The sequence below is a fragment of the Alosa pseudoharengus genome, unplaced genomic scaffold (assembly GCF_046254945.1).
Source record: "Alosa pseudoharengus isolate Yale_2024_CS ecotype anadromous, Long Island Sound unplaced genomic scaffold, YU_APseudo_1.1 YU_APseudo_1.1_scf_20, whole genome shotgun sequence".
Taxonomy (NCBI): domain Eukaryota; kingdom Metazoa; phylum Chordata; class Actinopteri; order Clupeiformes; family Clupeidae; genus Alosa; species Alosa pseudoharengus.
In genome coordinates, this window is record NW_027468664.1 from 26,373,055 (window position 1) to 26,398,054 (window position 25,000).

Genomic DNA, 25,000 nt, shown 5'->3' on the forward strand with positions numbered 1-25,000 from the left:
TTTATTTTGATACATTAGTTGATTTGATTAGGATATTTTATTTTAAAATACATTTTGATGTATTTTTGCCCAGTCCTGCAAACAACGACTGTGTGGGATCCCACCAATTGTTTGTTGTTTTTAGTGAGGTTCCCCCTTCACTGTAAAGCACTTTGGGAGAAAAGTGCTACATAAATGTAATGTGTTGTTGTCTTATCATGGTGGTGTTTGTCTCTGCGGTCCCACCCCAGATGTTGGTGGCCAATGTTGACTTGGGCCCCACCATCCTAGACATGGCTGGGATCGACTACAACAAGACCCAAATGGATGGCATGTCCTTCTTGTCTGTTTTGGTAAGTTGTCAGGACAACACAACACAACAACAGGCATTTTACAATTAATTTCCAGCATCCAAACCAGTTTTCCTAACATATAAATCATGATGGACATTAAAAGTAATGACTTTTGTCATGGATTCAGACATGTGATGACTTACATAAAATGATTAGCTTGCTGGAATTTATATGTGTGAGAGAGTGTGTTAGTGCTAGTTGGGCACTGAATGATTTACTGTGTGTGTGTGTGTCTTCTGTCTGTCTCGCTCTGTCTCTCTTCTTCCATGTTTCTTTCTTTCTTTCTTTCTTTCTTTCCTTTTCTGTCTTTCTCTCTGTCTTACTCGTTTTCTCTCTCTCTCCCCCCTCCATCTCTCTCTCCCCCCTCCATCTCTCTCTCTCTCTCTCTCTCCCTCTCTCTCTCTCTCTCCCCCCTCTATCTCTCTCTCTCCTTCTCCCTCTCTCTCTCTAGAGTGGTCAGGCGAACAGCAGCAGTTGGCGGACAGACGTGCTGGTGGAGTACGAGGGGGAGGGCAGTAACGTGACTGACCCCGCCTGCCCCCTGCTCGGCCCTGGAGTCTCGGTGAGACACACACACACACACTCCTTACACACACACTGCTCACTCTCACTCACGCACTCACTCACTCACTCTCCTTAAAGACGCATGCACTCCACACACTTTCACTCACTCACTCACACAACCAACAGTTAGTTTTTGCATTAAATAGTTTTTAATTTCTTACTGATATGTATTATCTTCTTGTGTCCTATGCACAGTATGTGTGGCAGTGTTAGTGAAAATGATGGTGTCTCATATTTCATTTTCAATGTGTGTGTGTGTGTCCGCAGGAGTGTTTCCCAGACTGTGTGTGTGAAGACTCCTATAATAACACCTATGCCTGCGTTCGCACAGTGTCCCCTACAGCCAACCTCCAGTACTGTGAATTTGATGACAATGAGGTAAAGACGTGTTGTCCGGCCTATGACGGTACCCTCATGATATCTGAGCATCCACTTAACATGTCAATGTCCAAGGGCCTCTTCAAAAATGTTATGCCGAAGTTATTACCCCTACTGTAACTCAACCCCACTTCCTCGCCATACTTCCATACACACACACCACATACACACACACCACACACATGTCTTAAGAAGTTGGCTAAACTGTGAGTCAATCCAATCTTTTGACTGGCTGATATCAGAGTCTCAGTCTCTCCTCTGAGCCTTCTTACACACTCACACTCACACACACACTCCACCTCCACACACGTGTGTCTATAATTGCAAACTCTGGACCATTTTCAGATGTGGCTTTTAATTCATGACATTTTCAACTAGGTATTTGTGGAGGTGTATAATCTGACTGTACTACCCTGTCCATGTCGTAGGTGTTTGTGGAGGTGTATAATCTGACTGTACTACCCTGTCAAGGTGTATAATCTGACTACTACCCTGTTGAGGTGTATAATCTGATTGTACTGCCCTGTCCATGCCGTAGGTGTTTGTGGAGGTGTATAATCTGACTGTACTACCCTGTTGAGGTGTATAATCTGACTGTTCTACCCCTTCCATGCCGTAGGTGTTTGTGGAGGTGTATAATCTGACGGCGGACCCGTTCCAGCTGAGCAACATTGCTAAGAGCATCCAGCAGGAGGTCCTGGAGAAGATGAACCACCGGCTCATGATGCTGCAGTCGTGTGCCGCCCAGTCATGCAGAACACCGGGAGTAGTCTACGACTCAAGGTCAGTCACACTCACACACACACTCACACACTCACACACACTCACACACCCTCCTTCCTGCCCATTACACCGGCTCATGATGCTGTTCCGTGGTGTTCAGTCCTGCATAACACCAGGAGTCTATGACTCACGGTCAGTCACACACACAGGCAGTCATACACACACATGCAACCATGGAAAGACACAAACATCACACCACACTACATATATCATGCCACACACACACACACACACACACACACACACACACATACACACATACAGATACCATGCCACACACACCATGCCACACACATGTGAACACAGTCTACCAAACCCTGGTGGGGACCCAGGTCTGCTAGAAAACAAGTGGTCTGGGGTACTGTTCGTTAGAACTCCAGTGTAGTTCGAATGCTATCTGTACCAAAACCAGGAAATAAACTGCCGTTTTTGCGACGTTGCCAAGCGATATTGGTAAAAAGAAGCGGACCTGGGTGCACAAACAAAAATGTAATGTGATCAGAGACCAACTGCATCAGGGCTAGGGGGAGTAATCACACTCGGGTACGGTCCAGTTAAATGTGAAAACAACCTACCATCCATATCCTTCCCCTTCCTGCAGGTACAAGTTTGACCCAAGGCTGATGTTCAGCAACCACAGTCCCCACTTGAGAAAACTCCGCCAGACGCTCAAGTAAGACAAACTGTAGGGGAAACAAGGGAAAACGAGGGATGAAGAGGGACGAAGAGGAGGAGGAGAGGAAGATGAAAACGGGGGCACCGTCTCACCTTCCCTTCTGTTGTAGCCTTGCACCTCAACCCCCCCCACCCCCACCCCAACTCCAATAACTCCCCCTCCCCCATCCTCTCCATCTCTCATTCCCAACATATCATTGTTCCATCTCTCCTCCTCTCATCCCTTCTTTTCTGTGGGGGTCAGAGGTCAAATCTCTACACAGGGTGAGGATGTTGTCTGAGGGCTGGACCTGTTATCACTGGAGCCACTTTTTATGAAAACAGCGTTGCCTTCAGCGTGTGTGTTTGTGGGTGGTTGTGGGTGTGGTTGTGGTTGTGGGTGTGGTTGTGGGTGTGTGTTTGTGTGTGTGTGTGTGTGTGTGTGTGTGTGTGTGTGTGTGTGGGTGGGTGTGTGTGTGTGTGTGTGGGTGTGGGTGGGTGTGTACATGCACCTGTGTGTGTGTGTGGGTGGGTGTGTACATGCACCTGTGTGTGTTTGTGTGTGTGTGTGTGTTTGTGGGTGGGTGTGTGTGTGTGTTTGTGGGTGTGTACATGCACCTGTGTGTGTGTGTGTGTGTGTGTGTGTGTGTGTGTGTGTGTGTGTGTGTGTGTGTGTGTGGGTGTGTACATGCACCTGTGTGTGTGTGTGTGTGTGTGTGTGTGGGTGTGTACATGCACCTGTGTGTGTGTGTGTGTGTGTGTGTGTGTGTGTGTGTGTGTGTGTGTGTTTGGGTGGATGTACGCACATGTGTGTGTAATCTTAAGTGTGTGTGACAACCCTAATGACGCTGGCCATCTTCACGCCGAGGGACACTGCCGTCTGTCATAGCAGGTATTCACTTCAGATCAAACTGAGTTTTCTCTTTCGAGGATTATAACCTTTGTTTTGGGGTCATATGTACACTTCTGACCATGTACTGAGTCTTTCTGGTTCAATACTGCGTGTTGAAGTGTATTTGTTAATTTAGGGGCCTTTAGAGTTTTTGTTGTGTAAATGTACACTTGTGTCCAAATAGGATCGAGTGGTAAAATATATTACATGACCGCCTCTCCAAAAACCACATATTTAGTTTTTATTGACTTGTCAGTCTGTTTTCTACATACAGTATTTGTAGGCCTTACATGTAGACATTAGAGGTGTGCATTTTGACAAGTTAACTAAAATATCTTCTTGATTTTTTTTTTGGTTGTTTGTTTTGTGTTTTGTTTCATAATATATTTTGTCTGATTAAGGCCAAAGGTACCGTTAGCTCCAGCCACTCCAACTGAACTGTACTTTCTCAAATGTCAGTTGACGTTTCAGACACACATACGCACGCACGCACACACACACACACACACACACACACACACACACACACACACATATGCACACATACACACATAACGCGCACACACACACAATATACACACACCCGCATACATACACACGCGCACACATACATGCACACATACATGCACACACACACACACACACTAATACACAATATACACACATACATACATACACACATACACGCACACACACTCATACACAATATATACACACACGCACGCGCACACATACACGCACACACACATACACACGCACACACATACACATACACATGCACACGCACACGCACACACACACATACACACGCAGGCACAGGAAACAGGAAATAGTAAATGGAGGCAGGAGGGGGCAGGAGTACAGACGTTTAACCACTCGCATGGCAAGGCTGCACCTGACGAAACTGACGGTATCAATATAACAATCTTACCTGCCCCGCTCGAAGGTAGGACAGGGTGACTGGACTACTCCAGCTGAATCAGAACTGTAACACTTTGTAAAATAACGGGCGGGGGGGCGGGCACAGACATGTTTTTGTTTTGGTCCACTATCATTTCTCACGACTGTCGTGGTCTCCATAACGGCCTGTGATTACAGGCCCTTTTAAGTTGTCTATGAGCCAAAGGGGGGAGATCAGACTATTGTAGGTTTTTAAAGGGTCACCATTTCATAAATTTGGGACTGTGACATGCCAAATGAATGATGATCATTGCTAAATGTGAATAGAAATATAAAGCTGAGGGCGATTTCTGCCTAAAAATTAAACAAGCTTATTTTATTATGAGGGACTCGCATGGGATACATGGGTTGTTTGAAAATTCTAAAAATTCCTCGGTTAAAAGACGGAAAAAAAAACACACTTCCATAGTCTCACACACAACCAACCCAAGCTTTCTAACGAGAAGGGAATTTTAACGCATTATGGATTGGAATACTTCACAATAGAAATGAGATTCGGACTTAACGCTGTCTGCTCCTTAGCATTCACTATAAACTAGTAGGGCTTGACCTCTTCACGACTGGACACCGAACATGCCGATAACCTGGTGCCTTTTTATATCAAGTACTGAGATCGGGATTTCATTTTATGCACCAAAATCATAAAAGTGTTAAGGTGGAGCTGTTGAAGGCCACCTTACTCCTACAGAAAATGGTTCACAAACACAAAAACATTGAGGTGACCTAGTTGAAGTCACTAACGCACTTTTCCAATCTGTTTAGGATTTACAGATGTTATTTTGCACTGTAGAGATTTCTTTTTCCTCCTATCAACAATAATGTTGTTATTTTTTATTGTTACAGTCAGTACAATACAGTAAATAAGTACATTTGTTGGCTTGTGTGATTGATCAATAAAGCAATGTGAAAATTACTAAGAGATCAGTGCTTGTTCTTGGACTTGGCCTGTTTTGATCATCCAATCACATTAAGCCATGTCAAATCTGGAGATTGAGCAAATCGGAAATAAGAAGTAATAATTTAATGTCTGCTTTATTTCATGAATTAGAGTATTTAAATAAATTACAGTAATTACTTTGCATTTAAAGCAGATATCACATAGCTGTACATAATAACTGCAGCATGGTATTGCATTTGTGTGCACAACCATTTCTTGGTATTTTATGCCCCCAACGTTGTCTTCAAGGCAGCGCTGTCTGGAAGGCACTAGGGTTAGGCATGGGTTAAGGTTAGGGTTAGGTTTAGGATTAGGTGCCTTTAAGTCAGCGGTGGCAGCACTGCCTGGAAGACTACGTTGGGGGCATAAAACACCATCGAACGTGCACAACCACACTTACATGCACATCTGTATTCTGCACTGCACATGTGTACTTTTGCTTCTATGTAGCCAGCATATTAGGCATTGTAATACAGGATGTCTAGATTTCTAGCAGTTTGTGGTGGCTGTTTGTGTGTGCGAGTGAAGCAGTGTACACAAGTTTGTACAGACACAAAGACAAGTCTCCAACAACAGACAAAGTACACTTTGGCAACTCCCAGATGCACAGCTGTATCCACATGCATTGTTCAAGTGCACTTTACTAGCATTATGCAGTATGGTGTTCCAAAAGTGCCATAAATACAGCTTTTGTCTACTGTTATGTCCACTGAAGATGCAATCTATACGCCGGTCAAATACGCATTGCTGTGCTGTACCTCTAGAATAGTGTGTGTGTTTGTGTATGTTCGCCTGTGTGTATGCAGAGTGTATGTGCCTGCATGTCACAACATCAAACAAGAAACCAATATCATCACTCTGGCTAATGATGACACTGTGTGTGCACTGCTGTGGTGGTCATACTGAAAGGAGCAACAGATGCATCAACTGCTAATGTGCAACTATGACCTCTAGATGGTGCTATTTCCCCGTCTAGTGCACCTGTTGAATCATAGCGCCAGGCAACAAATGAACTATTTAGTATTACATGTACAACAAAATAAAAAATATACACATTATATTGTCATTGCCAAATAATTTGGTTGCTGTTTTCAAACAAATATAACAAGTTGCTATTTTCAAAGTTGTTTGTGGTTACATGGTCTTTCAGACAGGAAACCTTGTCAGGAAGGACATGTTCTTTCGAATCACACCTTTGAGCCGGCGAGGGGAACATTCGTCTACCTGGAGGGGGGAAGAAGAGAAAGGGAGGGGAAAAGGGGGGAAGAAGAGTGTATTTTATTAATTCTCAGATATTTGGGATGTATTTGCCACCATACCACTAGGGGCAGTACGCATACTTTTTTATCTTCATGCCCAGATGAGCTATAACACTCAGATTCACAGAGTAAGCAGTTCTAAACAATGGGCGTATAGTAGCCTACGCCGCATTATATAGAAATGAGCATATTAATATAATTTTGACAATGTGTCAGTAATTTGTGATAATTACTTTACAATTCATTTTATTGTCTGTGGAATGTGTTAAAGCTGCCTCTTTTCAACCTGCACCTTATTTCTTGTAACAAATGTTATAAGATAAATTACAATATCACACCATTTCAAATGTATAATTTAATAAATTATAATACTTTAGATATTGCACATATTTTATCTGACTTAAACCACTATGCAGAATCTGTATAAGAATATAAATACCTCTTGACAAAAAACAATGCAGAAGACACAATGAAAACCAATTAAAATGCATTTATTTGCACACTCGGACACACTCACACACGGACGCACACACACAGAACATGAGAACAACCCTACAAACAACTTCAAAAAAGTAGTGTACACATTTACAATTTACTTTTCTTCATTTCTTTCAGCCACTCCTCTTTTGACAGAGGCTCTGTATTTGGGCTGTATAGTGCCCTTATACTGACTGTGGCCAGTTGCCTTTGTCCAGAACTGTCCACATTTCCGGCATGAATTCACCTCCACTGTTCGTTTATTAAACTTGGCCTTGGAGGTGGGTTTCTGTGGGCCAGGTTAGGGCTGTTGTGGGATAGAGGTCTGGGATGCACTGAGGGAGCAGGTGAAAGGGAAAACAGTGCCTGTGGCTGGGCTCTGAGGGAGGGTAAAAACAACTGGCGTAGGGAAAGGCTGGAGTAGGCAATCCGCTGCAAAGTGGCACTCCTGGAGTGAAGTCCTTTTTCTTTTTAGGAGAACGGAACCGTCCTTGGTTGAGCCGGGCATTCTTGGTGCCGTGCGGCAAAGGCCACACGTTGTTGGTCATATGGCAACAGGTTCTGCCACAGACTTACAATTCTGCCAGCCTGCTGGTTGGTAAGGGTCAAGGATGGCTCATGACGCAGATCCACCAGGAACTCAGCTAGGCTGTCTACCTTGTCCATGCCTGGCATGTTATGTTCGTCTACAGCCTGAAATAATATAGTAAATAAAAACATAATGAGTAAAAGTTATGAGGGAGACAACCATATTCATATGATGAATTACTATTTAGATACATGTACTGTAGTTTGACATAGTTTAGTTATATGAGTAATGTAGGATAATTTCAGTCTTAAGTAATAGCTTACTTACCAGTTCTGATGGCTGGGCCAATAGAGAAGGAGTTAGAGGCGACAGGGCCAGTGTACAAGGCGATGGAGGAGGCGGCCGGGCCAGTGGTGATGGAGGAGGCGGTGGGGCCAGTGCTGATGGAGGAGGCGGCCGGGCCAGTGGTGATGCAGGAGGCGACCGGGCCAGTGGTGATGGAGGAGGCGGTGGGGCCAGTGGTGATGGAGGAGGCGGCAGGGAGGGCAAAGAAGGGAGTAGTGTAGTGGGGTCAATGTCCAAAAGCTTGGATGGAGGATGCAGCTGGGTCCTGACACATGACAGCAAGATGTAAGTCTGATTCACACACAAATTTCCTGTTGGGGATCAATAAAGTATCTATCTATCTATCTATCTATCTATCTATCACACACAAAGAAAGTGAGTGACTGTATGTCTGTGTGTGTGTGTGAGAGACAACGAGAGCAAATAAAGAGATGAATAATGTTAGAATCACTCTACTTTACACAATAAAGAAAACACTCACAGGACTTGAAGGTTCAGAGTACATCTGTGCTACAAGCGATCAGGTCACAGGGGTAGAAAAAAGAGGCTGGGAGATGAGGGCTGGGGTGTAGCAGAGATGGTGTTGGTGGTGACAGATGGATGCTATGAGACATACAAGTTTTTTACCTAACTGAAAAGGAATAAAATATTGAGTATCACTGACCAAAGCAAAGTAAAACCAGATCGTAAAGGTAAAATGTTAATGCAAAGTATTAAAAGTATATTAGGCAGGTGTGAAAATAATACAATAAAATTGTTTGGCAGGACTTGACTCACCAGTTTATCAAGCACTTTCAAGGGCTTGAAAGGGGAGGTGCCTGATGGTCCAGGTGAAGCAGCGGAAGGGAGTTCCTGGTGTGACACCTGTGGCATTATGCGCGGTCAGACCTGAACCTGATGGTGTGACACCCGTGGCCTTGAGAGCTGGTGTTGCACTTTTAGGCTGAGGAATTAAAAATAATCCCTTTAAATCGTCACCAAAGATATCAATACTGCTGTCAGAATAGCAGAGTGGAAACCACATGCACATGTCTGCTGACCCTGACCCATAAAAAGTGATGTCTGGCCCCTAAGCTGCGCCGGACATTTCTCAATCTGTAACACAGACATACATACTGTGCATACTAAGACACAAGACAGGTGAATTACACTGGTTTTCAGTCATTGGTTATTAGCTCACTTGTCCTATTGACCCAGTGAGTCTGTTAACACAATAGCCTACAGAACACAGAGTACTGTAAACTAACCTTTTAATAGAGGCCATGCCACTTTTTCACCTTAGGGCGGGCCAGGTCCCTGTGTTGGCATAGGCCTACTTTTTAAGTCTGGCATACCACTCCTTGCACGATGTCTTCTTTTCTTCATTGATGCCATCTTTTAAACAGAGCACAATTGTAACAACTTCTTAATTACAATTATGATATGACTGTCAACATTATAAACTATCTTAACAACGTATGATATAGAGCCTATAACGTTATCATAACAACTTTGCAATCGTAGGCTACATTGTGATATGACTCACTCACACGTTGTTGAGCCAACGTTAAATATCTGAGTCTGGCAAATTGTGAGAAAATGTGAGAAGCGAGACATTAGAACAAAAAGAAGCTGTCTAACGTTAATGTTGGCTAGTTCTAACCATCCATAGACAGCAAGCTAACGTCAACAACAAGCTAACGTCAACAACATCATTTACCTTACGTTAACAGTTATACTAATGCTAGTTAATGACAATCACAATCTCTGCAGCATACCACCACTGTCCCATAGTCTTAGTTTGAGAAATGTAACTAATTACTAAACTAAATAAATTTAATAATTCATAAAAAATAGAAAAAATGCCCTAGCCTACCTTGGATCCGTGATTCGTAGAGATGACAGACCGCGCTGGATGACATGAGTGGTCAGAAATGGAAGAGCCGGTGCAGCGTTTGATTGGCAGGAAATGAAGCAGCGAATATAGAGTGGTGAAGTCCCGCCCCTTCCGTTTGCCTCCATGGGACCTATCTTTCAAATAAATTTGAACGGCAGTCTATGGCGAAAAATAAATTATTTTCTGGTCCCGGTTGACTTGTGCCTTGAATTACCCATATGATGTTTGTCAATTTTAAAGACAATTTTTCATGTAAAGACATTTGCAGTTTGTTTCGTAACTATTGAATTACAACATTGTGAAAGATAGTAATTCCAACGACTACAAACCCATCAGTCGCGCTAGTGACGTTAGCTCATTCACAGCCACACTAGATTGTACAAGCATACCAGCAACAGGTCTTAATTGGGCTTTCCTTGCCGAAGAAAATACCATGAGTCAGAGGATTAAACACATCAGGTAAGTTGTATTCGTCCATAGACTGTACATTACATACTGTTAAGTGACATAGCAGGCAGCAAGATGCAACCTTAACTAGCATAACAGCTCTTATCGTTTCATTACGTTGGTGACGTACATCGTTCGAGACGAGAGATGTAGTCCACTGAGTGGATTCGCACAAAACCAACATAACTTTTGAAGTCTATCGAACAACAGTACTTTCTTAACGTGAAAAATTATCTTTTAAATTCACACACATCATATGTGAAATTCGTGGCACAATTCAAACTGGACCAAAAAATAATTGTTATCTCTCCATTAACTCCCGTTCATAATTTTTTGAAAGATAGGTCCCATGGACCGGAAGTAGAAGGGGCGGGACTTCACCACTCTATTCCATTGGTAAGAAATGAGCAGTCGCTGCGAGGTGATTGGCGAAAAAAGGGAGGCAGAAATTGGAGCAAGCGCCACCATTGGCCCCGCAGAGCTGGACGCGTGTGCATCAGGCAGAGCTAAAAGCCCAGGCTTCCAACTCAGCGGTTAGAAGCGTTCTTAAGGTTAGGGGTGTGAGGATTTAGACGTGCAACTAGCATCATCAGCTAGCATACACCAGCCCCAGGTCAGTTACCAGTTGATCCAATATTTGTTGTGCAGAAATATAGCCCGTCTTATACACACCAATTGAATTGAAATAGAAATTGTAAAGATTTGTATTTTTTTTTAATTATTCCATATTTAGTGTAGTCATATCAGAACCTGAAGTAGCCTACAATCCAAATGCAAGCATGAAACTTCAGAGTATTACCTTTCATTTGAGGCCAATATTATGCTTATGTGGGGTTCATATGCAGTAAGCATTTGATTGCCAGTATGCATTTTGGATAACCCAAAGTCCTATGGGGAGTTTTCATAGGGCATTTTACCAAATGCATGAGCATACCTTGGCAAATAATGGTCTAAAGTACTCATGTACATAGCGTCCACACTGAGGCATTGACATTCTGTAGAAAATATTACAGATTCACGCCCCCCAGGTATTGATTCGAATGGCATTATACATGTGGATGGGTCTGAGAATGTTTTCTGCAGGGTAACATACAATACTACTACCATAGATCAAGCTGCTTCATGCAATAGCATGACTTATGCTTATAGTTCTATTCCAACGTTGATTTCTACCAAACGTATAGTAAAAAGAAAAGACAAATTTAAAACTAGAAACCTAACAAATATTCTTTCCATACCTCAGCATATTCCTCAAAAGCCAGAGGCATTTTCAGCTAACATGGGTTTACTGAATATAGGTGCACTTACTACCAAAACCTTTGCAATCAATGATTTTATTAGTGAAAAACAATTGGATTTTCTGTTTCTTGTTGAAACCTGGCTGACTTCAGACAGCGAAGCTGTTCTTGTTGAAACTTGTCCCCCAAATTATAATTTCTTCCACTCAATTAGACAAGGCAAACGAGGTGGTGGAATTGCCTCCATTCTCTCAAACAAATATAGTTGCACTAGAGTCAACTTTGGTGAATTCGCTTCCTTTGAGTACATTGCCCTCACTCTGAAGGCTGACCCAGCTGTACTTCTATTAACCTTATACCGCCCTCCTAAACTATGGGCTGGCTTTCTCGACCAGTTTTCTGAACTTATGTCGCTCATCATCACTAGCTATGATCGGATAATTGTAAATGGCGACTTTAATATTCATGTCAATAAGACAACTGATGCTAAAGCCAGTAAGTTCCTTAATGTGTTGGACAGTTTAGAGCTAAAGCAGCATGTTACAGGACCCACCCACAACCTTGGCAACACCCTCGATCTAGTCATTTCTAGAGGGATAGAAGTCACAGACTTATCAGTAAATGATATAAATATGTCTGATCATTATTGTGTATCTTTTAATATAGTACTACATACTCCAAAAATTCATCCCGAAATTGCAATCAAATCGCGACTCTTGGACATTAGAGCAGAACAGCAGTTCATAGCTCTTATAGACTCCATAAATTTAGATATTTTACATCATCCCATTGATCAAATGGTAGAGGCTCTCAATCATGAATTAGGCGCTATGCTTGATAGAGTGGCACCCTTAAAGACTAAAAAAAGGCCCTGTAGCAAACTGACACCTTGGATGAACGAAAATATCCATGATCTAAAAAGATCATGTAGAAAAGCTGAGAGAACATGGAGAAAAACTAAGTTACAGGTTCACCGTGCCATTCTAAAAGAAAAAATAGCAAATTATAATAGAGCTATTCGGAATGAGAGAAGGAACCACTTCTCTAAGGTAATTGCTGAAAACAGTGGAAACTCTAGGGTGTTGTTCTCTACCATTGATAGGCTATTGCATCAAACACCTTTTGATACACTCAGTCAGGCATCCTCTCTAAGATGCGAAGAATTTGCAGACTTCTTCGAAAACAAAGTAATTTCTATAAGGGAGGCTATTGGTAATACAAGTAATATGTTTAATAGTACACCCAAAAACAGCCCCCCAAAATTAAGGTCCTTTAGCACTATTACTCAATCTGAGCTTGGTAAAATTATAACTCAAACCGGCTCCTCAACATGTGTTTTAGATCCAATCCCTACTAGATTCCTCAAAAAACTATATGATAGCTTAGCTCCCTTTATTCTCAAGGTAATAAATACCTCATTAGAAACAGGTATATTTCCAACTGCTTTTAAAACCGCTGTTGTGAAACCTTTACTTAAAAAGTCAAATCTTGACCATACCAATCTGAGCAACTACAGGCCTATATCAAATCTACCGTTCCTGAGCAAAGTACTTGAAAAAGTTGTTTGTAATCAGTTAAATACCTTCCTCAACGAAAACAGTATCCTTGAAAAATTCCAATCAGGTTTTAGATCAAATCACAGCACAGAAACGGCTCTAGTAAAAATAGTCAATGATCTCAGACTGGCTACTGACTCAAACAAAGTCTCAATCCTTATTCTTCTGGATTTGAGTGCGGCATTTGACACCATTGATCATAGCATCCTAATTCACCGCCTTGCGAAGTGGGTGGGTCTCTCTGATAATGCTCTAAACTGGTTTCAAACCTACATTACTGGCAGAGATTTTTATATCAGTCTAGGAGATCATGTATCTGAAAAACATGACTTGCCTTTTGGTGTGGCCCAGGGGAGCTGCCTTGGTCCCCTGCTATTTTCCCTATATATGCTTCCATTGGGAAATGTCATAAGTCAGCATAATGTAAACTTCCATAGCTACGCAGATGATACCCAATTGTATATTTCTGTGGAGCCAACTAACCCAGATGGCCTTTGCTCCCTCACTGCATGCCTAACCTCCATTAATCAGTGGATGAGCAAAAATTTTCTGAAACTAAATGATGACAAAACAGAGGTACTTTTGGTGGGACCAAAACTAAAGCGAGATATTGTTCTTAGTAATCTGGGGAACTTGGCACACCAGGTCAAACCAAAAGTAACAAGCCTCGGTGTCATCTTAGATGCAGAGTTAAGTTTTAAGCCCCATATCAGTAAAGTTACTCAAACAGCCTATTTCCACTTGAGAAACATTGCCAAAGTGCGGCCCTTTTTAACTCAACAAGATGCAGAAAAACTAATTCACGCCTTTATCACTAGCAGGTTAGACTACTGCAATGCACTTTTCACTGGTCTTCCCAAAAAACATCTAAAGAAATTGGCACTCATACAGAACTCTGCGGCTAGACTTTTAACTAAGACTAAGAAGAGAGAACACATCACCCCTGTGTTGGCTGAACTGCACTGGCTCCCTATTTCCTATAGAATTGATTTTAAGGTTATGTTAATTACTTACAAAGCTCTGAATGGCACAGCACCTTCATATATCTCTGAGCTTTTAATATCTTATCAACCACAAAGGAAACTTAGATCATCCAATTCTAATCTTTTAATCGTACCCAAAGTGCTCCACAAACAAAGTGGAGAAGCTGCTTTTATCCATTATGCCCCCAAACTATGGAACACCCTGCCTCTGTACATCAAGCAGGCGAGTTCAGTAAATATTTTTAAAAAAGATCTGAAAACATACCTGTACAGGAAAGCTTTTAGTTAACTCGTCTTATCCTGTAGACTACTTTTTCAGATTATTCTACATCTGCTGCTATTGGAGGGCGCAGCCAGCCAGAAGCAGATGGGCTCCCCCTATTAAGTCAGGTTCTGCTCAAGGTTTCTTCCTGGAATATGGGAGTTTTTCCTTGCCACAGTTGCCATATGGCGTGCTTGTGGGGGGTAAGAGGGTTAAGGCTGCCAGTCTTATGACATGTCATTTTCTATATTTTTGATATGTTGCTGAGTGGATCATAAACGGCCCCAGCAATGAAGAAATGTGATTGATAATGATTGACTGACTATTATTTTGTTACATGCTTCAAATGTAAAGCACTTTGAGCTGCATTCTGTGTATGAAAGGTGCTATACAAATAAAGCTTATTATTATTATTATTATTATTATTATGTTGTCATTCTATATTGATCTACTTTTGCACACAGCATGACAAGAGCTAATGCTAGGACTCAAGTCATATCAAGTCAAGACCTAGAGGGCTGAAATGTGGTCAGTTCAAAGATGCTTGTTATCCGGTAGAAAAATAAAAGAATAATCTAGCCTTTGTAACTTTGTGACAGCTACATCACACAGTTATTCTAATTGTTTTCCAACAGTGTCTCAGCTTTCCAAAAGAGAGCAGACGTTTGATTATTGGCTAAAGTATGTAGGAGCAATGCCCTCCTAAGTCAAAATGGGGCAAAAGTATAATTTAAAATTGCTCAGATTTGCAAAAGAAATGATTTGACACATGGCACTGACAATTCAATAATGGGCCTTTTCACCACCTCTGAGCATCCACTAACCTGGACCTTTTAGGGGGCTTTCCTCTCAGGGTGAATGAGAGGATGCTTAATTGCTTTTTACCCGACATTTTTGAATACAGATACAATGATTAATGCATCCATGGCCAGGATATAATTATATAATATGACATGATTTTAAAAGTGACCTATAACAATAGGCTATGCAATACACTTTAATTTGTTTAGTGCTAATAAAATGATTAAGCCTATTTGGAGAGAGAGATGTTTAGAATGTGACAATATGTCAGTCATCGTGTGAACGAGGCTACTGTGTTGTTCTGAGCAAGTGTTGTCAATGAACAGGCTGTGAAACTGTTGGCTAAGTTACAGACAGTCATGAACAACTGATGCTAATTATCTGGGAAACATTCTCTATAGCAGCAGTCACGTTGTCATTGTTTGTGTCAAACAAGTTGTGGATTTGTTGTAACATTAAAAGATGACTTACTCTTTGCTGAAACCATGAACGGATGCTCGAAGCTCCAAGGTGAACGAAACTTGGAAGAAGTAGGTAACAGGTTCACGTTCAACAATTCACGTTCAACAATTCCAGGATACGCGTTTTTCATTGGTTGTTGCGCAGGGGTGAAAGTAAGCCGGTACTGGCCGGTACGGAGAGGGTACGCCGTACCGGAAAGAAAACTATACTGTCTCTGAAAAATATAGCACTTTCAGCATGACGACATGACAACTGCTAACGTCAAATTACCAGAAGCAACACGTTTCCCCCAAAATATATTTCATATACATCGTTCTGAACTGTATCTGAATTGTGTCTAAACCTCCCGTGCAGCTGGACAGACAACGAGCAAGCTATAGCGCGCGTACAGTAGCCTACAGTAATTGCGCCGACGTGCACTGGTATCCAAAGTGTTTTAGCAGACGGACGAAAGTCTCCCAAATAAAAAAAACATACAGGCTAAAGAAAAATACGTTGATGTTTCAATAGCCTATTCTGGTTTTATGTGTGCAGTGTTTTGCTGGAGAGACAAGAGACAGACAGCGCGTGTACTGCTTAACCAGATCTTGCGCAGCAATAATAAAAGTGTTTTAGCGGACAGAAGTATGTTGCAGTCTCCCAAATAAAAAGGCATGACTCAAAGAAACGTGTTTCATGATATACAGTAGCCTATATAGGGAGCGAGCAGAGTAACTAGGCTAAATAAATAAATAAATAAAAGTTGAAATTAAGTGTTTGCAATTTATTCATAATCAAAAACAGATGCAGGTGGGTTAAAGAGTGATACTAGAGTGATAGAGAAGTCCTAGTGAATGTTTGACTATAATACAGTAAATAAATAAATAAATAAATAATAAATAATTAGGCTAAGTGAAATTATCGGTGCGAGCTCTGCGCGCGCATTATAACTCTATATCATAGTACCACCAAGAAATAAAAACTACTTTCACCCCTGATGTCACCGCACCTATTTGACCCCCCAAAGAAGATATGTAATGGGTTTAGCTCCTCATTCCTATTGTACCTTTTGCTCACACGGTAATGTAGGAAATGTCATGCATTCTTTATGGAGCTGAGGTTTTTTCTTTCTGGAACACTGTAGTTATTACTATATCCAATTTAACAAACATCACATTTCCAATGGACCCATTACATCTTTTGCTTGATGATTAAAAATTTCGTATCACAGAGAAAACAAGGAAACTTTGGTTAGCAGGTATGACCGCAGCCAAAAAATTAGTGGTTCAAAGATGGCTTCCACCCCATGATCTTTCTGTAAAATACTGGTTGTATACTGCAGGCGCGCCTGCAGGTGTACGTCCGTACGCACTGTGCATACCATCAGGCTACTCAACGAGAGAAAATTTCCCTTGTGTGTGTGTGTGTGTGACACCAGGGCTCTCAAGTGTCACGCATTGAGCGTGACAGTCACTCATTTCAGTCTTTTGTCAGGCTCTCCCGCCACTCATTGTATTTCTCACGCAGAAAAACTATTTATATATTTAATATGCTGCGGCAGCGCCCAAAATGTCTCTGGCCGCGCCACTCTCACTATGGAACCGGCAGGAATCAAGCGCGTATCCCCTGGAGTTGAGCCTGCCACTTAGCCTATCAGCCAATCAAAAATAACGAGAGGGGCTACACAATAGCCAATCAGAAAATAACTGTATTGTTATAGCGCGGGAATGATGCCAAAAACCTCCCTTCCTACCATCCGGTGGATCCATCAAACGTCATGTCAAACGCCTACCAGCACGTTCATTGCTTTATCATGCAACAACAAATGTGTAGCTATACCTCTCCATACGGAGATTTTGTTTTTGGTGCATTTTGTCTGTTTGTCTAAAATCTAAGACAGTAGAAAATTATGTTTAAAGACTTAATTAAATTAAAAACATAATTTTCTACTGTCTTAGATTTTAGTTTCACATTGCAAGTAACGCTTAACATGACCAATGAGTAGGCCTAGTTGTGAACCATAGGAACTTTAATCGTAGCCTATAGCCAAATTGAAATAAATGCGAATTTATGATAAGCCTGTCAGTTCGACTGGCGACCCACAGTTGGATAAGCAGGTCCCCCTGAACAGTCTGCATTGCTACACTGAGGGCTTCTCTGTCTGCTGATGTTTTGCTCAAAGTGCCAGGCGGTCCACATATAGCCTTCATGCCATTTCAGCTGAAAACACTTTTCATTTGTTAGCCTACTTATAAACGTATCTTTATTAGTGTCAACATTACAGTATTTAGGCTATGTTAATCTCAAGCCACTCTAAGAAATGGCCGTAGGTCTACTTTTATAGTACAGCACAGCAAAATCTATTCAAATTGCAGTCCGAGGAATATTGTCCATAAAACGTTGTTAAACTTAGCCTATAGGCTAGGATACATAATCACATATTTGGAGATTTGAAGTGGGCTCATATGCTTCCATAACGTAGTAGGCTAGGCTATTGATGTAAGAAAGAGAAAATGTGGTAAGGCCAGCCTATGGCATTTCTCATATCTCGCAGATAATTGGTTAGGCTATAGTCCTGTTTTGCCGATGGTTATTACGCATAATAGTTTAAGCATCAATAGCAATAGCTTGTCACTAATAATGACACAAATAGACTAATGAATGTTCTTTTAATGAAGTTTCAACATTGTACAGTGTTCCTACAGTACATGTATTCATGTTCCAACACAATTCAGATACAGTTCAGAACGACGTATATGAAATATATTTTTGGGGAAACGTGTTGCTTCTGGTAATTTGACATTAGCAGTTGTGTTGTCATGCTGAAAGTGCTATATTTTTCAGCGACAGTATAGTTTTCTTTCCGGTACGGCGTACCCTCTCCAAATATTTTAGTGGTACTCCGTACCGGCCAGTACCGGCTTACTTTCACCCCTGTACGTATGATTACTGTGAATGTATGTGTGCGTGTGTATCTGTTTATGCACATGTGTGCATATGGAATGGGTTAACATGACCCCTGAAGGCAAACATTCGGAAAAAATTGGTCATCCTAGGCCCTACAGTTTTCAAGATATTCACAGAAAACTGTGTCTGCCCTACCCTCCTTTCGGGGTGTCCAATCCAGCGGGGGGGCTACAGATCAAAACGAAAAACGATGGTTCCATGCTATCCATTTGGGGTTACATGCCCACCAAGTTTTGTGTATCCCGGTCTTTCAGTGTCCCGGGAATCCTTGTTGGGTTTTGGTCACTAAATGTACACATAAATTATTTTATTGTAAGGCCCCCCATGAACTAAAGTTCACAAACCTTGGCATGTATTTGGAGGGTGTCATAATGATCCTACACTTTCAATTTCGTGCAGTTTTGACCATGTCAGCCAGAGATATTGTGATGAAAACACCTAATTTTTTGCTTTTTAATTTTTAACTAGGTGGCGCTATACATGAAATAAGTGGTAATGGGATAGGTTGACATGCCCCCTTAAGACCAACATACGAAAAAAAGGTGGACCTCCTAGGCCCTACGGTTCTCGAGATATTCACAGAAAACTGTCTCCGGCCACCTACAAGCCAGTTGGTATATAGTAACATAAATTAATTTATTGTGTGGCCCCCCATGAACGGAATTCCACGAAACTTGGCGTGCATTCAGAGGGTGTCATAATGATCCTACACTTCAAATTTTGTGCAGTTTTGACTATGTTAGGTCACAGATACCTGCGATGACAACACCTCATTTTTACTTTTTTGTGTTTAACTAGGTGGCGCTATACATGAAATGAGCTTCGCTACGCGGCGGTCATAATAAATAAATGTTCTTCCTTAAAATACAGGGGTCATAAGTATTGACACCCCTATGTTAAATTCCCATAGAGACAGGCAGATTTTTATTTTTAAAGGCCAGTTATTTCATGGATCCAGAATACTGTGCATCCTGATAAAGTTACCTTGGCCTTTGGAATTAAAATAGCCCCACATCATCACATACCCTTCACCATACCTAGAGATTGGCATGGGTGTTATTTCAGTTAGCCTATTAGCTGGTTTGATGCTCATTGAGCTCAATGCAAATGTGCAAAGATGTATTAAAGTGTGTTGCGTCCATACAAAAGATACAGTCAACAAAAATGTGCTCTCCTTACTCACCCCCTCTCCATGCCACCATACCTATGGCCAGGTGCATATATCCAGTCATTCATTACACCACTTATGCCCACGTGACTTTGATGCCAATTACAGATGTCAAAATAAAAGTATCATACAAAAAAAACACACAACATACAGGAAGTGGCCGCTATACCATAGGTGCATCCCATCCCTCTATTTATATGTGGCCTCTCTCCTCGGTCCTTCAGCTTGTGCCCCAGAAATCGTTCAAAGCTCTACTGCGCCATCGAGGATGGCTCATTTATCTGATTGCAACCAGAGGAAGTGAGAACAAGGAAAAAGGGCCGATACGCGAGGAAGCAAGAGAGCATCCTATGTGGACGTGTTTTCAGTCTGAATTGTGCGATCATTGGTCCAAAGGTGTCAAGGTGAAAAGTTCCCTCCCACGTCTTATCAACTTTCGGTTTCCAACAAGTTTGTAGGGATGTATTAGCAACAATAAATTAGCAGATAGACCAATAAGATATATTTATATACTGGAATCATCATTAACTATCATGCAAACTTTAAAAAAAAAAGTATTCATTCATGTTGAGAACTATCAAACATTACCTTATTATCAGGGTCAATAAGTCGGAAGAGTTCATATGATATTTTTAGGCTTTGGTATAAGTTCATATTCTATGCAATTTGTGTGTTTGTTTATTCTAGCCTATAGTAATTAACGTCATCAGTAATTGATGTCTCTTAAAAGTGATGCGTGAGCAGGACATCTCATGGTCCGTTCATGCCACCAGAGAATATCAGGGACAGCCCCCGTGATTATGTTGTTTTACCCACTGCGAGTGTTCATGTGTTTTGCTGTTGGAATGTGTGAAACAAATGCCACAACAAAGGTTAAAGCATACGCTCACTAATCTTAAATAAACAACTGTATTTGCTTAAATATATGGTGTAACATGCTTCTGAAAGGATATGCAGCTTTCAAGTGACAAAAATTGCAAATTCCCAAGTTCACATTAAAATTGTTGGACATGAAAGTCCACAAGGAGTACAAATGAACTACATTGTGACAACAATCCCCCAACTGGGCAACTCGGGTAGCAAAATCTTCCCCCATGTTCCCACCTCTTATTCCCACATGAAGTGACGTGATATTTTCACAGGGAAAAATGTCATTTCTAATCTGTCTCTCCTTCATTCCTCCATTCTCCTATTGTTCCTTCACAAACATTATTAAAAGGAGGGGTTAGGACAGGGAGGATGGACAAAAAGACAAATGATCTGCACCCGATGTGTATAAGTATATATACTTTTTTGATCCCGTGAGGGAAATTTGGTCTCTGCATTTAACCCAATCGGTGAATTAGTGAAACACAAACAGCACACAGTGAGGTGAAGCACACACTAATCCCGGCGCAGTGAGCTGCCTGCTTCAATGGCAGCGCTCGGGGAGCAGTGAGGGGTTAGGTGCCTTGCTCAAGGGCACTTCAGCCGCGGCCCACTGGTCGTGGCTCGAACCGGCAACCCTCTGGTTACAAGTCCAGAGTGCTAACCAGTGGGCCACGGCTGCACGTAGATTACACATGAGTTGGTATGCAGTGTGATGGAAAAGAACAGAATGGAGTTTTGTTTAGAAATGATTGAAATACCACACTACAAGTATATATTAACACAAATATCAGGGCTTTAAGGTAATTGGCTTTGTGCCAGAATTCAGGCACAAAGCCATGGGTGTGGCTCATTTGTACTCCTTGTGGACAATTCAGGCATTTAAGATTTGAAAATTCAGGCACCAACATTTTTCATGTGTGATCTTCATGTGTCATTCCATCAGCAGCCTGTTCAATGACCAACTTGTCCAAACCAGAAGGAACATCTGTAATCCTAAAGACGGGATACAAGCCTACAGCTACAGCAGACATTTATGAAGTGGTGTGGAGCTATGAACGGGAAGAATCGATTATGCAATATTATCCTGGCATAAAGTTAGTGGTCCAGCCAGCTTACAAGGATAGGGTGAGGTTTCATGACGACACCTTCTCTCTTGAGTTGATGAAGGTGAATACGAAAGACATCGGTTTATACCACTGCAAGATCACAGAGAAGAAAACCATCTGTGCTGGTTACAACCTTTCTGTCATGGGTGAGTCAGTATAAAGCATGCATTAATTTATGAGAATAGAAAAAGCACTTGCAGTGTGTCCCACAGTTGGGGTGGTGGTGGGGTAAAATACTTTTGTGTCAGTAACACATTATCTTAAAAGCTAAAACTTGTTTTTCCTTTAGCTTTTTTGACTCTTGTATACAAGAGAAACTTGTATATTAATAAAGTAATCACAGTATACTGTGATTACTTTATCAATGTAGAATATACAAGTTTCTTCAATAAATTACTTAAATGTTTGTGAAATGCACTGATGCATAAATAAAATGCATTGCTTATGTACTGTTAAGGAATAATTATTTTCTCTTGTTCTTGTCTATTCAGATGACACGTCTGAAGGGAGAGTGACCTCTACACCAAGTCCAACAGCCCAGAGCACAAGTCCAGAATCCCATAATCATATTGGTCTCATACCGCTCATTTTATGTTGCACTCTTGTAGGGGCAGCTGTGGCCTACAGGCTAAGGTTTAGGAAGGGGGGCTGAGTCAGGTTTAAGATTTATTTAATTCTAAGAATTCTTTATTTTTTGTATTTTTGGTTTCTGCACCCTTGTTCTATAGCCTAGAAATCTAGTCTAGCAACTCTCCATTGGCTTGTGAGCTGGAAAAATTAAACTTCTATCAGTCCAATCAAATTGTGTATAGAGACAAGGGTGCATCATCTGCCTCACTTTTTGAAAACAATTTGAAAATCAATCTGTCCCTAGAATAATTTTGTTCCATTAACCAAATAAAACTTCCATGATAAATTTTATTGAATTCTTTTGATGTTTAGGTGGCCCACCGAGCCTCTGAAGTTTCCAACTAAAGACGTCCATAAAGCTAGGTGGAAAATATCCTTTTTTCTTAAATAACGCCAAAAATAATGGCTCTAGCCCTATAATGTCAATGGAAGTTGAATATAAATATGGACTTTTTACATAATTTGGTGTGAGTTGTGTGTCTATCTTTATAACTTCCTGAGATATGGCAGTAGTGTACATTTTCGGGGAAGATGCAATAAAAATTGCCTTTGCCAGGCATTTTCGATAAACAGCATGAAAGTAAACTATCAATAAAAGCTTGCGGTCATGGGTTTTCCCAGTACCAAATTTGAAGGCTGGAAAACAATATATATGTGGTCAGCTAATGCCTTATCGAATTAACCAAATGTGGCCTGGCGGTCATTTTTTATGGACTACAGAAATAACAAGTCCTCCTTGTTCTTCACCAAGCTTTCAGCGTTCTGTGGCCACAGAGCAAAAGTCTTGTCAAGTTTTTTCTCCGTCTTCTGAAGTTTCTCCAGTGTAGATGGGCTGGTCCGTCGTTTCAGTGGTATAGCTCAGATTTTGGCATTTTCATCCAAATCAATGCCATTCATGCCATTTGGGGGCAGCCGTGGCCTACTAGTTAGGACTTCGGGCTTGTACCCGAAGGGTTGCCGGTTCGATCCCCGACCAGTAGGAAAATTGTGGGCGGGGGAAGTGGTTGAACACTGCTCTCCCATGCCCACATCCACGGCTGAAGTGCCCTTGAGCTAGGCACCTAACCCACTGTTCACTCACTCGAGTCATCCTGAACAAGGCCACTGCCCAAACCAAATATCCTAGACAATTGTCTTGTAGACAGAGTTCATTTTGAAGACTGTGGATTGGCATTACTAATACACTCTCCACTAGAAGCCATGTTGCAAGAAAGTTCATGTAATCCTGTGTGATACAACTACTACTCTACACTAAACAAAATAGTCCCACACATGTAGCCTATATCTGATTTGGAATTATGAGATTTTCATAACACCATAGCAACAACAGTTAAATTAAATGATTAATGACAAGTGTTACAATACACATTAAGGTGTTTTTCATCAAATAACATTCAATATATATATATATATATATAAAACGTTTTTATGAGAAAATGTCTCAGTTTAATTAAACAGCTGTTGGCTTAAATCACATTATACATACTTATTTACTTTGTGACAATCAAATGGATACTGTAAGTTATGTAAAGAAAGACCATGTACTGTACATGGGTCACTCTTCCTCTTCACCAGTGACGATGACCAGTTTAGCTCTGTTCTGTCCACAGGCTCATCTTCTCTTTACTTTTCATAGTGCAATACATTTCAGTGGATCATTGATTTAAAAACATAAAAAGCATTAAAAAACAAAATCCTCAAAATGCAGGGCAAATGTGTGGCAAACATGTAGTGGCACATTCTAACCACAGGAGGTCAGTACAACCCCATGGAATAAAGATAAAATGAAAATTTCTGTTGAACAGTGAATCACACTTTACAGTTAAGAGGGGAGTCCAGTAGGCAGTCCTTGATTTCACCTGTAGAGTTTGCACTGGATGACTTCACAGTGGCCATTGTGCATCTGTTAATGTCAAGAAAAAGATGAAACCACACTCTGACACACACACAATCACCATCCCAACGCTGACACAAATAAACACACACACATAATCACTAGCATCAGTCCATCTTCATCATTGGCATCCATTCATCCGGTCTCCTCCTCCCCCTTAGTTCCACTGCTCCAGCACAGGTAAGAACGGCAGGTCAGTGCTGCCCAGGTAGTACCGCCCTCCGTGCTGGAACACGTCGCTGATGGCCCAGGTGAGGGTTCCGTTCGGGTCATGCAGACTGTCTAGAACCTCTCCGTTTGGACCCAGTTCCAGAACCAGGCCGTATTTGGGCAGCAGCATGTTATACATGCTCAGAGGAACCAGCTGGAGGATCAAAGAGAATGGAGAGAGTCAGCATTGAGAGCCAATTACAGGCTTTCATCATCCAAACAGGGAGAGACGGCCAGGCCTTGTAGTGCTACAGGCCGTACATTTCATCATTTACCTGCTCAGTCAAGTGTCACCATCATCAAAAGGGAGGCCCGTAACAGTGTGTTGTTGATGGTTATTAGTTATCATGACTGACTACATTCTTCCAAAAGTGCAACATTATTATAGTGGATGGAATCCACTATCTTGAAATCTCCTGGCTGCTTCTTATTATTATAACC

General features: G+C 41.5%; 2 protein-coding genes and 1 long non-coding RNA gene across 3 annotated transcripts in view; all 3 read right to left on the reverse strand.

The window, feature by feature from the left end:
* LOC143136314 (ras association domain-containing protein 3-like) overlaps nucleotides 1–25,000 on the reverse strand; it is a 70,956-nt gene that overhangs the window by 23,027 nt on the left and 22,929 nt on the right. The window lies entirely within an intron of this gene.
* On the reverse strand, nucleotides 7,277–10,185 carry LOC143136699 (uncharacterized). The gene is made up of 6 exons (XR_012989408.1): nucleotides 9,966–10,185; nucleotides 9,358–9,484; nucleotides 8,888–9,053; nucleotides 8,592–8,741; nucleotides 8,093–8,375; nucleotides 7,277–7,929 (listed from the first exon to the last, which is right to left on the reverse strand). It is a non-coding gene; the product is annotated as an uncharacterized LOC143136699 (long non-coding RNA).
* Nucleotides 23,926–25,000, reverse strand: part of LOC143136700 (adipocyte plasma membrane-associated protein-like) — a 9,869-nt gene continuing 8,794 nt past the window's right edge. Inside the window, exon 9 of the mRNA XM_076297402.1 lies at nucleotides 23,926–24,713. Coding sequence (XP_076153517.1) covers nucleotides 24,507–24,713 — 207 coding nt within the window. The 3' untranslated portion in view covers nucleotides 23,926–24,506. The remainder of the gene's footprint in view (nucleotides 24,714–25,000) is intronic.